We start from the raw sequence: 17,005 nt of genomic DNA on the forward strand, positions 1-17,005 counted from the left end.
GGTGGGGAGTAGATGGGGTGGGGGGCGGATTTTACATTTCTAACATGCTACCAGGCCATGCTGACACTGCTGGTCCATGGACTACATTTTGTATAGCATGAATATGTTCCATTTAGAGACATAGACATACTTAATTAAAAAATTGTACTGGACTTTGTAATAGACATTTGGATAGTTGTGTAAGGTTGTGCTACCACTGTTGGGAGTCCATAGGATTCTAGCTGCACTGCTAGTTCCTAAAGATGCTCTGTAATCTCTGCCATGTGCTTTGAGCCTTCTACTACTCTTTCTAATTCTAAGTAGCTTTTCATATCGATGATACTCAAGGGCCATATTCTAATAGACTTTCCATAGTGGTCTCCTCTCCCACGTAATAGCCTCTCAAGGTTGAGTCCATGTAAGGAGCCTGAGTATAATCATGGGGAGTGTCTTGGTATGATCTGAGCATTGAGCTCCACCTGCATTCACATGTTGAAACCTAACGGCCAATGCGGTTGTGTGAGGAAGTGGAGCCTTGGGGAGCCGATCAGGTGATGCCAGCACAGCTTCACTGATAGGATTATTGCCTTTACAAAGGACCCTCCAGAGAGCCACCTTGCAGCAAGACGATACTGTCAGTGAATCAAAAGCAAGGTCTTCTCCAGACACCCAGTTGGCTGTTGTGTTGTTCTTGGACTTCCCAGACTGCAGAATGATGAGAGAGAAATGTATGCTGTTTACAAACCTCCAAGTCTATGACATTTGCATATAGCAGCCTCAAGAGGCCAAGATACACCTCAAGTGTTAGCAGCCACTAACTCACAATTTTCTTGTTGGCATTAATTCACAATTTTCATTTTGCCAGGTTCATTTCTAATGCAAAACTTAAGATTTATGTAAATTATAATTATATAGCAAATAAAGAGCTTTTTGTTTTTAGCAGCCTTGTAGTTCCTATAGATTCTGATTTTCCTGGCATTGTTGGAAATGTTACTGCTTAAAGTCTGGAAGATAATGCCGATGAGAATTTGGTGCCATTGTTGTACTCTTTAATTTACCTTTGGAATCACTTAAAGGATGAAAAATATTTTCCTGGCCAATCTCACAAGTAAAAATATGAATGTATAATTTTCTGAGATGAATTTTCTTAAAAGGAGAATGCTAAGAGCATGACCTGGGATGACCAAATTTCAGGTGCTGGTACATGCAATTGAAAGGAGTAAATGGGAGCCTGGAAGCATCCAGACCCAGCTCAAGTCGGGATGAAAGCATTGTTGTTGTTAGGTAATAATGAGCTGGATTTTAAATTAGGGGAAAGAAAGCCAAGCAAAACACAACAAAACCAAAATCCCTTAACAAATGGTAAATAAGTGAAGTTAATAGTTAAAGGAATAAGAGATATAGTGAGTGCATCCTTTTTGAACATGTAGGAACATGGCAGTCTATATTTTCTTATAATAGAAGTATTCTGTTAGGAACCAAGAAAGAAAAATTATCTTTTTAATATTTATTGGTTTTTGCTAATTAAAAACATGTTTATAGCAAACAATTTAGAGATCTATAAAGAAATTTATTGTTTATCTACTGTTGGTCTGTTTTGTACCCTACCTACCATAAAGCAGTTTTAAATAAAAATAAGTTGGGGCTGGCATTGTGGTGTAACGGGTAAAGCCACTGCCTGCATCCTGCATGGGCACCAGGTCAAGTCCTGGCTACTCATTTGCCATCCAGCACCCTGATAAAGCAACTGGGAAAAGCAGTGGAAGATAGCCCCAATCCTATACCCATGTGGATGTGGGAGATCCAGATGAAGCTCCCAGCTGCTGGCTTCACCCTGGTCCAAGCCCTGGCCTGTGTGGCCCTTTGGAGAGTGATCTAATGGATTGAGGATCTCTCTCTTTGTCTCTCCCTCTCTTTCACTATAATACTGCCTTTAAAATAATGAATATTCTTTTTTCAAAAGAAGGGTCAACGTGGTGGAGTTGGAAGCATACCAGGGGATTCCAATTCAATCCCATCGAGGTGGCATGTACCAATGCCATCTCACTGTTCCAGGTGATCAGCTTCAGTTCACAGTTGGTCATGGTGAAGGGACTGGGAGTCAAAGGGAGCACATAGACAAGTCTAGTACCTGCTAACGCTAACTGATGGAGTAAATAAAGGGGAGAGTGATCCAACATGGGAAGTGAGATACTCAGCAGACTCATAGAATGGAAGATGTCCTAAATAGCACTCTGGCCTCAGAATCAGCCCTAAAGGCATTCAGAGCTGGCTGAAGAGCTCATGAGAGTATTTCAGGCATGGAAAGCCAAGACACTCTGGCAAAAGATCTCTGCGAGTGAGATCCCAGTGGAAAGAACAGGTCATCAAAGAAGGAGGTACCTTTCTCTGAAGGGAGGAGAGAACCTCCACTTTGACTATGACCTTGTCTAAACAAGATAAGAGTCGGAGAACTCAGAGGGCTTCCATAGCCTTGGAAACTCATGACTGGAGCATAGGGAGATTACTGATGCCATAGACAGGAGTGTCAATTGGTAAAGTCAACAACAGGAGTCACTGTGCACTTACTCCTCATGTAGGATCTCTATCCTTAATGTGCTGTGCATTAAGATTTAATGCTATAACGAGTACTCAAACAATATATTTCACTTTGTGTTTCTATGGGGGTGCAAACTGTTGAAATCTTTACTTAATGCATACTAAACTGATCTTCTGTAAAAAAAAAAAAAAAAAAAAAAGAAATTATCAATTCCCAACTTGACTCTCACTGGGATTAAACATGACAATAGGTCTGCTCTGATTTCATCATCATTTAAAAAAAATCATCTATTATTTTTCACTTTATGTTTCTGTGTGGGAGCAAACTGTTGAAATCCTTACTTAATGTATACTAAGCTGATCTTCTGTATATTAAGATAATCGAAAATGAATCTTGATGTGAATGGAAGGGGAGAGGGAGTGGGAAAGGGGAGGGTTGTAGGTGGGAGGGACGGTATGGGGGGGAAGCCATTGTAATCCATAAGTCGTACTTTGGAAAATTATATACATTAAATAAAAGTTTTTTTAAAAAAAAAAAGAAGGGTCAACGTTTTAGAAAAATTATTAATTTTAATTTTATTTAAACAATTTTTAATAGATAAAATCACATGGTAAAAAAATTTCCAAGTTATAGTATATGCAAACCAAAATTGGAAGTTGTACACTTTCTGGTTTTTTTGGGGGATTGATTGTATTCACTTGAAAGTCAGAGTTACAGAAAGAGGGGAAGACAGAGAAATGTGTTATATCTGCTGGTTCACTCCCCAAATGGCTGCATCGGTTTGGACTGGGCCAGGCTGAAGCCAGAAGCTTCATCCAGTCTCCTACGTGGGTGGCAGGGACCCAAGCCCTCTGCTGCCTTCCCAGGCCGTTAGCAGGGAGCTGGAATGGAAATGAAGTAGCCAGGACATGAACTGGAACCCATTTGGAATTCTACTGTCTCAGGTGCAGGCTTTACCTGCTACACCACAACGGCAGCCCGCAAGTTGCACACCTTACATGTAAACAACTGAAATTTGGAAATTGTACCTTAATAAAGCCGGAAAAAAATTCAAACAATACAGGGGGTAGACGAATTTTCTCCCCATGTCTGCTCTCCAGAGATCTACTTCCCTTACCCTGTAAAGTTGGAATGTTGGCACATGATTGTGAGGTGTTCTTTTTTAGAAAACATTGATTTACTTATTTGAAAGGCAGAGATACAGAGAGGGAAGGGACTAGGTGAAAGAGAGAGAGAAATGGAGAGATATTTTCCATTGACTGGTTCACTCCTCAAATGGCTGCAATGGCCAGTCTGGGCCAGACTGAAGCCAGGAGCCAGGAGCTTCATCTGGGTCTCCTATGTGGGTGCAGTGGCCCAAGAACTTGGACCATCTTCCACTGCTTTTCCCAAGCAGTTCTCAGGAAGCTGTTTTGGAAGTGGAGAAGCCGGGTCTCAAACCAGCGCCCATATGGGCTTTACCCACTACTCCACAATGCCAGGTCCCTCTTGTGTATCTTTGTAAATATGTGAGGTGCTTCAAAAAGTTTCTGAGAAAGGGAATTGAAAAAAAGTTTACTTTGCAAGAAAAAATTGAAATCCATGCATACAAGTGTTCCTCAAAAAACTTAATGAAAAAAAATATAGCAGAAATACTACTCTGGGATTTTTAAGAAAGATTTACTTATTCATCTATCTACCTATCCACCTAAAAGGCAGAGTGACAACAAGAAGGAGAGACAGATCTTTGGTCTGCTGGTTCACTTTCCAAATGCCCACAACAGTTGGGCCTTGGTCAGGTCTCTCATATGGGTGGCTGGAAACCAAGTACTTGGGCCATCATCCATTGCCTCCCCAGGCACATTAACGGAGAGCTGGAGCAGAAATGGAGGAGCCAGAACTTGAACTGGCATTTGGAGAGGGGATGCTGGCATTATAAGCAGTGGCTTAATATGCTGCATCACAGTGCCTGCTCCAGCTTTCAAACATGTAACCATCAAAATAAGCTTGTCTTTTTATGCCTCTTCCCGTGAACTTCTTGAAGTACCCTTGTGTTTGACTCTTTGTGTTTGTCAGTACATTGTGGTTAAAATGGAACTTACATTTTCCATTTGCCTTTTCCTATGAGTGAGAAGGAACATTTGTTTGGATACTTCAGAGCCATGTTTAATTCCTTTTTGTTGAATTGTTCCTACATGCAAGATGTAAACACTATCGCAGCAGTAGTTTTTTGGATTCTAGGACTGGATCTTTATTAGGATAATTTCTATAATTTTCCAGAGAGACAAATTCCTCCTGGGTTCATGGTATGTATATCTTCCATATTTTGTCTTACCTCTTGTCTTGTCCACTGGTTAGGGGCTTGACATTTGGCCTAGTGGTTAAGATACATATTGAGATGCCGGTGTCACACATTGGCACACCTGGCTTTGTTCCCTGCTTCAACTCCCAAGTCCAGCTTCTTGCCAGTGAAGACCCTAGAAGGCAGCAGTGATGGCCCATGCATTCAAGTTCCTGCCACCCATGTGGGAGACCTGGATTGAGTTCTTGGCTCGTGGCTGTGGCCTGTTTCTGCTTGGCCATTGTGGGCACCGAGGCAGTGTGCTAGCAGATGCGAGCTTTCTCTGCCTGTCTGCCTCCCAGCCTCTTGAATAAATGATAGAAAATAATTGAAGCGATTCAGTGTTAGAACAAGTGGTTCGGGGTTACACTGAATGGTGAATCTTGTATCCTCAAAGCCAACAGGTGCACAAGTCTCTGCTGCTTTGCTTCGGATGGTGAAGGTTGCCGAAGGGTGACATCCAGAGGGGCCAAGACTGAAAACAACTTGAGCTTCTCTTGCTTCGGTGCCTTCAGACCTATGCTGCAGGGAGCTGCTCCAAGTCACCAGGAGTTAGTAATGAATAATACGTCAAGTGGACAACTTGACGAAAATTTTCCTCCAGGAGCCTGGCTGGTTCGCTTTTTTTCTGCAGTTGTTTCCAAGCTCACGATGGCTTCAGAATTAAACCAACTGGAGTTTGAATCTTGTCCCTGTCACTAACTCGCTGTGTGACCTTGAACGATGAGTCTGAGCTGTTTAACTCCTCTATTAAAGGAGGAGACAAATAGGCCCTTGGCAGGTTTTGGGGAGGAGGAGAGGAGAGAGCAGGTGAAGCAACACAGGCATCTCCTGCAGTCTGGGGTGTCTGATGGCTGCTATGATGACAGTGGGCTAAGGTGCACAGAACTCAAGGTATGAGCTGTGCATCCTTGGGCCACTTCCTCAGCCTCGTGAGGCCTCAGTTTCTCCCCCATCAAATGGGGATAATCACTGTACTTGATCAGGTTGATATGTAAAGTGTGTAGCACAGTGCCAGACACATAAGTGCTCAATAAATGGTAGCTATTTGTTTTTATTATTGTCATTATCATTCCCTTCAGCAATTTCCTTATCCTGAGCCCTTCTGTTGAAAATTGGCCGGGATGCTTCCACTATTATTCTTTGTCTCTAGTCACGCTGTGACATTTGAGTCAGTGTATGATTGAATCTGCCAAGCACTTCTCTGAGATCCGCATGTGGAGATGCAGGGATTCCTGCCGACATGAGCCCCCAGGGACACTTCTTGGGCCTGGGCCAGAGCTCCTTTCTTCTCTCCTAAGAGTTGCAGGGGTTGGCCCACCCACTCTCTGCTGACTGCCACCACCTGTTCTTCCCCTCATGTTTCTCTTCTCTTCAGCTCTGGACTGGGACAAAACAAAAACACACAGCTATTGAATGCAGAAGGAAGGAGAAAGAATTCCGATCGTGGAATCCGGAGACAGTGACTTGGGAGATGGTTCTTGTTAGGTTGCTTTGCTTCAAATGTCTGCGTGTACAATCCGAGAGATAGGTCTTGATTTCAGAAATGTTCTGCCAGCTCTGATGGGCTCTGATGCTCTCCCGTGAGCCCTGCCCTGTGTGGGAGGCAGCCTAGGAGTGCCTGTGGCACAGTCCTAGCTCCCCACTGCCAAGAGGCGAGAGAGTCTTGGGGAAAGAACATCAGCTGAATATAAATTGGTTTGTGATGTGCACTCGGCAAGTGATTTAAATATTCCAGTTTCATACTCTGAGAGATGGATGCTCAGTTGAACACAGGTTTTAGAGTCAAATGCTGGTGAGCTAAAATGCTGGCTCTACTACCTTTAGGCAGGTGATTTCCGCAAGTTACCTGACCACATGGAGCTTCAGTTGTTCATCACTGGCAACTAACACATAATAGTAGTCCCATGGGGAGTTAACAGATGTTACAAGAAGGAGAATAAAAGTGATGACTGTGTTGCTACTGCTGACAGCAGCTTGGGAACTTTCCCATTTATCCTATGGTCTGTTCCATCAGCAGCAAGGAATGTCCTAGAAAGTCTAAGAGCCCTACATGCCCAGAGTAGAGCCTAAAACCCAGGACCAACTGCATACAAGGCTCCTATTCTTAACCGCCCTAACAGTTTAGTCTTCCAAGAGTTGTATTAAGGCAAAAGACATTTGACTTAGTATCTATGATGTCTTCATCCCAAAATGGCATGCCTGGGTTTGATAAGCAGCTCTGGCTCCTAACTCCAGCTTCCTAATAATTCAGACCCTGGGAGACAGCAATGATGGCTGAAATTGTTGAGTTCCTGCCATCCATGTGAGAGACCTGCTTTGAGTTCCTGCTCCCAGCTTCCGCCTAGCAATTACGGGCTTTTGAGAAATGAAGCTGTAGATAGACACTTGCTCACTCACCCTGTTTCTCTCTGTCTCTTCCATCCCCCTTCTTCCCTGTTCCATTTCATCCCTCTCCCTGTCTTCTTCTCTCCATCTCACCTTCTGTCTCAGGTAAATGAATTGTAAAAATCTTTAAAAGGAGCAGCCTTAGATTTAATAGGATTAATGTGTAATTGAAAACATCAGTGCTCTATATAAAAGACTTTTGTCATAATCAACCCTCTGTCAACCAAGGATGGGAGTGAGTATAGCAAGGGTGGGAGCAAAAAGGGAATAATTTGCAAAAATAAAAATAATTGAAAAGCATCCAGAATTCAAAATGGGATTCTGTATTTAGATAATAGATGAAAACTTGGCTTTGTTGAAAAGCAAAGTAGGGGAGGGAGAGAGGGAGGATGAATCGATGGATGGATGGATGAATTTCCTTTGACCATGATTGATGACATAGGTCAGGGAGGCCAGAGTGCATCGCTTTTACCAGAATGTTGTGAAGCTATCTCTGACTTTGAATGCTGAGGACACAGTGGTCACTAAATATTGGTGTCTCCTATCCAGGATAGGACGTTGGAAGACAAGACGAAAAGGCGTTTGTTCCTGGTTTTAGGAAACATGGGAGGAGAGACAGAAAATGGAAAGTGCTTAGAATTCTAATATCTGCTTCTAGGCATTGATCCAGTGGAAAAGATCTATCAGATGAGGGGGTGGAGGCATGAAAAATGAAACTGTTTAACTCTCGCCCGGTTTGGGACTTCTCAGGAAATCACTGTACAGTGTGGAGGAGACAGCATAGTTGAGAGGGTGGAGTGGCACCCTGCAGCTGCAAGTTCTACTCGTGCAACTGCGCTTCCTTTGGGTCCTCCGTGGAGTGCCGCTGAATCGAAGTCCATGAACTTGCCACGTGGTGAGGCGTTGACTGATGAACTGGGATGCAGGGCTTGACAGAGACTCAGCAGGTTACATACCCAGAAAGAGCTGTGAGGAGCCTTTCAGTCCTGCTGAAGTCAACCAAAAGTGGTTTGTTAATTCCCTGGCCACAGTTAGCTGCAGAAGCGCCATCAACAGGACTTGATCAATAGGACTCCCCGTCTGGATTGTTCGACAGTGCTCCACAGATGGCACCACAAAGGGCCCTGAGAGACACATTCCAGACCTAAGCACTCTTGGGTTTAGCTGTCAGCAGATGATATGAGCTCTCTGTTCCCTGTACATCTAGATATGAGTGAAAATAGAGAGATTATACAGTTAGCACTAAATAATGAGCCTATTTAATGAAATTGTTTAAGTGATTGAATCAGATATTGATATTAAAAAACAAAAACAAAACAAAAAACTAGGACCAGAGGTGAGCTGTTGGCCATTTCTATGTTGTCTTGACAAAGCCAATTCAGGTCCTTACTCCCTTTCTAATATCAGGTGTTATTATTTTCCTATGGTGGGTTCCTTATTTATTTTGGATATTTACCTCTTACCAAATAGGTGATTTGCAAATATTTTATCCCATTTCCTAGGTTGTCTTTTCACTTTGGTGACTGCTTTGTTCATTGTGTAGAACCTTTTTATTTTGAAGCAACCTCCCTTACCCATTTTGGCTTTTGAGGTCATGTATCAAAAAATCATTGCCCACATACTGTCAAGAAACTTTTCCCTATATTTTCTAATGTAGTTGTACATATTTAAGACTGTAATCCATTTTATTTTTAAATATGGTGTGAGATAAGAGTCTATTTTTACTCTATGGAATGTGAATAACCATTTCCCCAGTATGTGTTCTTCGTATCCTCTCAAAGATCAGACAACTATAAATGTGTGGTTTTACGTGGGGAGCTTTCTGTTCGTTTCTGTTGTCAATTTCTATTCCAGTATTTGCCTGTTTTGATTACTATAGCTTTGTAATATGTAGTCATCCATTGCTTCTTGAGGGAATGTATTCTGAGAACTACATTTTAGGTGATTTCATTATGGTATGAACATCATGGGTTGTAATTACACAGACCTACATGATAGTCTACTACATTTCTGTCTAGCTTGCTGTTCCTAGATTATAAACTTGTGTGTTGTGCTATTCTAATGAAAACCATGGGTAATTGTCACAGAGTGGTGAATATTTATATATCTAAACATGGAAGGAAGAAGCATATCAAAATATAGTATACACAGAAAAAATGGTACACCTGTTTAGAGCCTTATCATGAATGAAGCTTGCAGGACTGCAAGTGGCTCTGGGTGAGGCTGTGAGTGAGTAGTGGGTGGATTTGAAGGCCGAGGGCACTAGTATACACTGCTGTGGACTCATCCAAGAGCTGAATGCTTAGCTTATATTAAAAATTTAGAATTTTTTCTGTCTTCAATAATAACTTAAACATCCCAACAGCAGTTCTACTTCATAATGTTTAAAATTTTCCTTTTGTCTCTTGTAATACAGCATAGTGTATTGTACAACTATACAAAAATATTTTCTTTATCTATATATTTTGTCATATTAAACTTTTTTAGGTCATAAATTTTTATTTAAAAATTAAGACACAGACACATACACCAGCCCAGATCTACGCAAGGTTGGGGTTATCAATATCACTGTGATGCACTACAGCACCTGTCCCATTGGAAGGTCCTTAGGGCAATGACAGGCACGGAACTGCCATTGCCTCTGATAACAATGCTTTCTTGTGAAGTACCTTCCGAAAGACCTTCGTGAAGTGGTTTTACAGTTTCATATATTTTTTTTTTATTTCTTGAATACTAAGTTCTAAATTAACGATGCATGGTTTAATAAAGAAAGTACATAAAGCAGTAATAGAATCATTCGTTAACATTCCTGAGTCTGATGAACTATACATAATTGTGTAATACTTTGATGTAAAGATGTGACAGGCAGCACAGTGGTATGGTCACACCAGCATCACTATAACACAGGAGTAAGGCATTGTGCTACAATGTTAGGTAGCTACTCTGCAGAGTAGGGATTCTTCCTATTCATTAAAATCTTAGGGGAGCACTGTTGCATATGTGCTCAGACATTGACTGATGTGTCATAATGTGGTATAGGACTACTCTGAAATTGGGAAGTGTGGTGCCTCCAGCTTGGCCTCTTTGTGAAGGTTGCTTTGGTTATTCAGCATCTTTTGTGGTTGTGTATGCATCTTAGAGTTTGCTTATTCTTGTAAAAAATGCAATTGGGATTTTGAAAGACATTGCATTCAATCTGTAGATCATGATGGGTAGTGTGGACCCTTTAATGATACTTGAATATGGGATGTCTTTCCATTTTTGTCTTTCGCCTTTCCTTCATCCACATAATTATCAGTATCCAAGGTTTTTGACTGTAGTTTATTTCCTAATACATTAATCGTTTTGCCGTTATTGCCAATGAGATTGTTTGCTAAGTTTCTTTTTGGCTGGTGTCGGGTTTCCGTATAGAAATGCATGGATTTTGTCAGTTTATCTTGTATCCTACAGCTTTTAATCTATTAGCTCCTAACAGTTTTGTTATTATATTATTATTAGTATTAGTATTTTGCTCTTGTTTTTGTTGTTAGGGGTTTATACTTACAAAGAATACTTCTAGAAGTTTGTGGAGGAAAATGCATTACAAGATGAGCTAGGGCAGCATTGTGGCATAGCAAGTAAAGGCATTACCTGCACTGATGGCATTTCATTACTGGTGCCAATTCATGTCCTGGCTGTTCCATTTACAATCCAGCTCTTTACTAATGGCCTGGGAAAAACAGTGGAAGATGTCCCAACTGCTTGGGACCCTGCTACCCATGTGGGATACCTGAGAAGCTCCTGGATTCTGCCTGGCTCAGCCCTGGCTGTTGTAGCCATGTGTGAAGTGAACCAGGAAATGGAACACCTCTCTGTCTCTTTAACATGGACTTACAAGCAAACAAACTGATGGTAAAAAAATTTTTTTAAAAATCTTTAACAAAGGCTTAGTTTATTTTGGTGCAAATTGTTTTGAAGTCTATAGTTTTTTAAAATATACATATCCATGAACTTCTTAAATTTATATAAAGGGAATAGATTTCATATACTTCATAGATACAGTTTGAAGAGAATAATGATACTGGCCACCCAACCCTCCCCCCCCCCTTTTTTTTGACAGGCAGAGTGGACAGTGAGAGAGAGAGACAGAGAGAAAGGTTTTCCTTTTGCCGTTGGTTCACCCTCCAATGGCCACCATGGCTGGCGCGCTGCAGCCGGTGCACCGCGCTGATCCGAAGGCAGGAGCCAGGTGCTTCTCCTGGTCTCCCATGGGGTGCAGGGCCCAAGCACTTGGGCCATCCTCCACTGCACTCCTGGGCCACAGCAGAGAGCTGGCCTGTAAGAGGGGCAACTGGGACAGAATCCGGCGCCCCGACCGGGACTAGAGCCCGGTGTGCTGGCGCCGCTAGGTGGAGGATTAGCCTAGTGAGCCTTGGCGCCAGCCCCAACCCTCCCTTAATTCCACCCTCTCTCCTCCTCCTTTTCTTATTTTCCTTTTAAATTTTACAATGACATTCTTTCAGTTTACTCCACTAAATAAAAAATTCAAGTTTGAAAGCCTCATAAGATCACGTCATCTGCAAATGGAGATGATTTTGCTGCTTTTCCAACTTGGATGCTTTTCCCCTCTCCGTCTGCCTATCTTCTCTAATTGAGCTGGCTAGGACTTCGAGTCCATCAGTACAAAGAAGTGGGAATGGTCAAGCATGCCAGATACCAGATCTTGGAGGAAAAGCTTTCGGTTTACCTCCATTGTATATGATACTCACTGTGGGCTTCTTGTATTTGATCTTATTGAGGCAAACTCCTTCTACAGCTGTTTTGTTGATGTTCAGTTCCATCACGTGATTTATGTGTGTTTCTCGTGTTGACCATGTGGCTTTTTGTTTCATTGTTTCAATGCAGTGTATCACGTCTGTTGATTTGCAGATGTTGAAGGACCCTTGCATCCTAGGGATAAATCGCACTTGGTTGGTACATAATCCTTTTAATGTACTATTAAATTTAGTTTGCTGATATTTTAAGATTTTTTTCATCTGTGTTTATCAGGGATATTCACCTGTAATTCCCTTTGCTTGTTGAGGCTTTGTCTGTCTTTGATATACAGGTAATGGGGCCCAACAAAATGTTTGGAAGTGTTTCCTTCGCTTCTATTTTGGGAGGAGCTTCAGAAATACTGACACTAATTTTTCTTTGAATGCTTCGTAGAATTTCCTCATGTACCTCTGTAGTCCAGCATTCTTCTTTATTGGGGTGTTTTGGAAAACTGATTTAATCTCCTTGTTTGTTCTTTGATTTTTTTCATAATTGCATTTTTGTAGGTTGTGTGTTTCCAAGATTTTATCTGTTTCTTCCAGGTTACCCAGTTGGTTGCCACATGATAATTCATAATGGTCCCTTGTTAAGTTTGTTATTTTTGAGGCAGCTATTGCAATATCTGAATTTATTTGCACCTTCTTGCTCTTTTATTAGATGCTTTATCATTTTTTTAAAAAGAATTTCTAATTTTTATTTTTTCCAGATGTTTTACTTAATTTCATAAATTTCTCCTCTGACCTTTATTATTGTCTTCCTCCTGCTTATGTTGGGGTTAGTTTGTCCTTCTTTTTCTGGTTCCTATTGCATAAAGTTAGATTTTTTGTTTGCAATCTTTTTCTTTTTCTCATTGTAAACATTTGTTGCCATAAAATTTCCCTTAGTACTGGTTTTACTCTGTTCCATAAGTTTTGATACGATGTGTTTTTATTTTCATTTATCTTAAAATATTTTTAAGATTTCCTCTCTGGTCTAATGATTATTCAACAGTATGCTATTTAGTTTCCAAATATTTTTGAGTTTTCCTGTTGTCTTATTGGTGTGTAGTTTTGTTCCATGTAGTTGGAACAAAGTAGTTTAAATTATTTCGATCTTTTTAAACTTATTAAACTTGTTTTGTGAACTTAGATGTCATCCATCCTGAAGTGCGTTCTGTATTTACTGGAGAGGAATGTATGTTGTTCTGCTATTGGGTGAAAATTTATGTATATACCTATTAGGGCCACTTGGTCTATAGTGCTATTTACTACTGCTGTTTCTTGCTGATTTGCTGTCTTGATGATCTGCCAATTATAGAGAGTGGTATGTTGAAGTCTCATTAATTTATTGCTGTCAGTCTCCCTGCAGATCTTTCAGTACATACTTTATACATCCATGTGCTTTGTTGCTGGTTTCATATATTTATAATTCATATATTTATAATTATTATATTTTCCTATTTTTTATTTGTCTTCCTGGACAACAATGTTCTCATGAAAATATAGCCACCCCTGCAGTCTTTGGGTTACCATTTACCAGGGATAGCTTTTCCTACCTCTTTATTTTTCAATCCATGTGTGTCCTTAAATCTACAGTGAGTTGCTTCTTCTTCTTCTTCCTTCTTTCTTCATCCTCTTCTTCTTGCAGTTAAGGGACTTTTATTCAGTTTAAGTTACGGTAGACTGAAGTTAAAGAGGCATGTTTCTACTAGAACACTGAACTCCTTGATATTTTATTATTTTTTTCTTAGATAAAGGGAACAAATTTCATGTATTTCATACATCCAATTTTAAGAGTAATGATACTTCCCACCCTACCCTCCTTTCCTGCCTTACTCCCACACTCTTCCCTCCTCTTTCCTTTTTTATTTTTCTTTTAACTTTTACAATGACAAACTTACAATTTATTTGATAATCACAAGCTTAACCTTCCATTCAATAAAGAATTCAACTAGTAGTTAGTAAAAAATCCACTGTTCCTCAAGAGTATAGACAAGGGCTGTAAACAATAACCAGATCTCAAAATGTCAATTTGACTTGTATACATTACATTTTTGTACTATGTATATTAGTTACCACAAATCATGGAAATACATATTTGTTGGGACTGATTTCACTAAGCATAGTGTTTTCCAACTGAATCCATTTTATTTGGAAAGACAATTTCATTCTTTGTTATGACTAAGTATTATGGTTTGTGGTTGAGTTGCTTGGTTCGATTTGTATCCTTTCTGTCACTATATGTTTCTTGATTGAGGATTTTGTTCATTAATGGCTTACTATGGTGTTGATTTTTTTTGTCTGCTTGGTAGTTCCCTTATGTCTTACTATCTTGACACCTTTCTTTGTGACTGGGTCATTTTTGTGGTAGTGTGCTTTGTTTACTCTTTATTGTCTGAGTACTACTATACATTATGTTGTGATTATCCTGGGTTTCACTGGGAGAATTTTGTCACGATAGCATTGTGTTTGAAACTGCTAAAACTTAAATTGCATGTGGATACTCTATACTTCTTTTATATTGTGTTTCCATTAGCATATTTCTGGTGTAATTATTCTGACTACCCCTGTCTTCTAATTGATACATCAGTGCTTGAAGTGATGGTTGTGCCACCATTGTAGTATTAGAATCTCTGTGTTTATTTTTAGACCTAAGTTCAGAAATGAGATTTGAACTTTGAAATATTATCATAGTGTTGGTTATCATCTTCTCATTTCTGTTGAAGAAATCTCCTTAGTATTACTTGTAACATAGTTCTAGAGGTGACAAACTGCCTCTGTTATTGTCTGAGAAAGTCTTTACCTGGTAAACAAAATATCTTAAGTGTGAGGGAAAAATAAAGTATTCTTGATTGGCAGGTTTTTATTTTTCCTTTCACTGCTTGGAATTTATCATCCTATTCTCCTGGCTTGTATGGTGTCTGCTAAGAAATCCACTGATACTCTTATGGAGGCTTTCCTGTATGTAATCAGCTGATTTTCTTAGCTTTCAAAATACTGTTTGTCTTTGCTCTTTGACAATTCAATAATAATATGTCTATATGTAGATGTTTTTGGATTCTATAGATTGTGAGGGCCTTGGCTTGTTTGACAAAAAATGTCCCTGTTCCTCCTTAGATTTGGGAATTTTTATCCATTATTTCTTTAAATATTCATAAATACTGTCTTGTCTTTCTAGAGCTTTTATAAAGTATGTTGAATTTACAGTGCCATATAAGTCACATAAGTTCACTTTTTGCTTTTGTTCTGTGTCTAAGTTCAAGTAACTTATCTTCAAGTTCACTGATTATTTACTCTGCATGATTGTTGTTGAAGCTCTTATTGAATTTTTTTTAGTCATTGTATTCTTAAGCTCCAGGGTTTCTGTTCTCTTCATTCTTTGGCTTTATATTTCTTTATTAAATATCTCATTTTGTGTATGTATTGTTTTGTTGATTACTTGATTTATTTTCTCCTGTAGTTTTTTGAACTACTTGAAGGACATTATTTTGAATTCTTTGTCTAGAAGTTCATGGGTCTCCATTTTCTTAAACTACTGGAACTTCATGTATTCCCCCTATATTTCCTTTCTGATACCATATTTTGCCAGATTCTTCATGATTCATGCAATTGATGTTTGTGTCTGTGCATTTGAAGGAACCAACTCTTCCAGAGTCTACAGACTCATTTTTAGGATGTGAAGACCATCTTCAGCCATGTCTCTGGACTGATGGTATTGTGTCCGAGGTCACAGCTGGGCAGAGCTTGAGCTGGTTCTTGGGGCTGCTGTCAGGCTCACAATCTAGTCTGTTATTAATGGGACTGTTTCTGGGGTCATGGTTTGGTACAGTTTCTTACAGGTTCTCAGGTGATTGAGAATGCCTCTGGGACTATGGGTGATCACAGCAGGAAGTGGGTCCTGGGATTCATCTGGGAGTGAGTTAAATCTCTAAATGACAGGCCTGTTTTCAGAGATGTGTGGATCCCATTGAGTTCCTGGAAGAATTACCATGAGGTCCCTGGGTGGTGCCCTGGCTAACCAGTGCTGCCACCATGACTACTGTAGAGTAGAGGCAGAGCAAGGTCACTGAGCTGTTTGAGGGTCCATAGTCAAGTCCACAGTCAGTGGACTTGTTAGGGAGTGCAAAATGGGTGTGTCTTCTGCCAGTTTCCTGGATAGGCAGAGCTGCCCTTGACCACAATACAGCAGGACTGGAGCCAGCTTCAAGAACTAGTTGAGGGTCTGCAGTTGGGACAGAGCTCAGTGGAGCTGCTACCAGGGGAACACGTGGACATTTCTCCTTATGTGTCCCTGAGTGTGTGTACATTGTGTTGATGGATGTTTGGGTTGTTTGTAGTTTGGGGGTATTAAGTGACTGCTGCTATAAATGTAAGAGTAAAATTGCACAGTGTAGGCTTATATTTAACTTTAGAGGAAACTGCCAAATAATTTTTCATAGTGGTTATGCAATTTACATTCCATGAACAATGTTATGAACACATCAGTTATTCATCCTCTACAGTTTTTGATATTTCTCTTATTACCATTTTATTGATTCTGATGTATACATAAACACTTTAAAGAGCTTTTCCCTTTATTTTCCGTAAAATAACGTGTACATGTATACAAATGGGGTTGCAGATTTTAGGTTACGAACAGAACTAGCATAAAGATCTTAGAAATAACACAATTATCATCAAAATAAATGTAGTCTTCTTAAATTTTTTGGAAGATACAAATGGGAAATGCCTAATAGACAAGTTTCAGCAGAATTCTATCTTCTGAAAAAGAAAAAAGAGATTGAAAAGACAGTCGAACTGTATTTTAGAGCCATGTGAATCATTTACATGTTTGAAACTATAGCATGAAGATAGAGATATGAAAAAACATTTCCTTATACAGGAATTCACACAAAGGGCTACATAATTTTGCTTCCCCTGTCTTTATTGGTGACTTAGTAATACCAAATATTATATATACAACCTAATTGCAAATTTTAGACTTAAAGAATCAGTGCCCATAAATGC

At 39.9% G+C, this 17,005-nt stretch overlaps 1 protein-coding gene across 13 annotated transcripts in view; it reads left to right on the top strand.

Annotated features, from left to right (window-relative positions):
- Positions 1-17,005, top strand: part of LOC149124742 (uncharacterized) — a 395,906-nt gene that overhangs the window by 172,185 nt on the left and 206,716 nt on the right. Inside the window, exon 4 of one of the 13 annotated variants that reach the window (XM_089304657.1) lies at positions 5,236-5,848. The exons of the other annotated variants lie outside the window; for them this stretch is intronic. Coding sequence (XP_089160783.1) covers positions 5,236-5,278 — 43 coding nt within the window. The 3' untranslated portion in view covers positions 5,279-5,848. Of the gene's footprint in view, positions 1-5,235; positions 5,849-17,005 lie in introns of those variants that run through there. 13 annotated transcript variants of the gene reach the window in all.

This window comes from Oryctolagus cuniculus, chromosome 9, assembly GCF_051225735.1.
Source record: "Oryctolagus cuniculus isolate XC-2025 breed Fujian yellow rabbit chromosome 9, ASM5122573v1, whole genome shotgun sequence".
NCBI classification, from domain to species: domain Eukaryota; kingdom Metazoa; phylum Chordata; class Mammalia; order Lagomorpha; family Leporidae; genus Oryctolagus; species Oryctolagus cuniculus.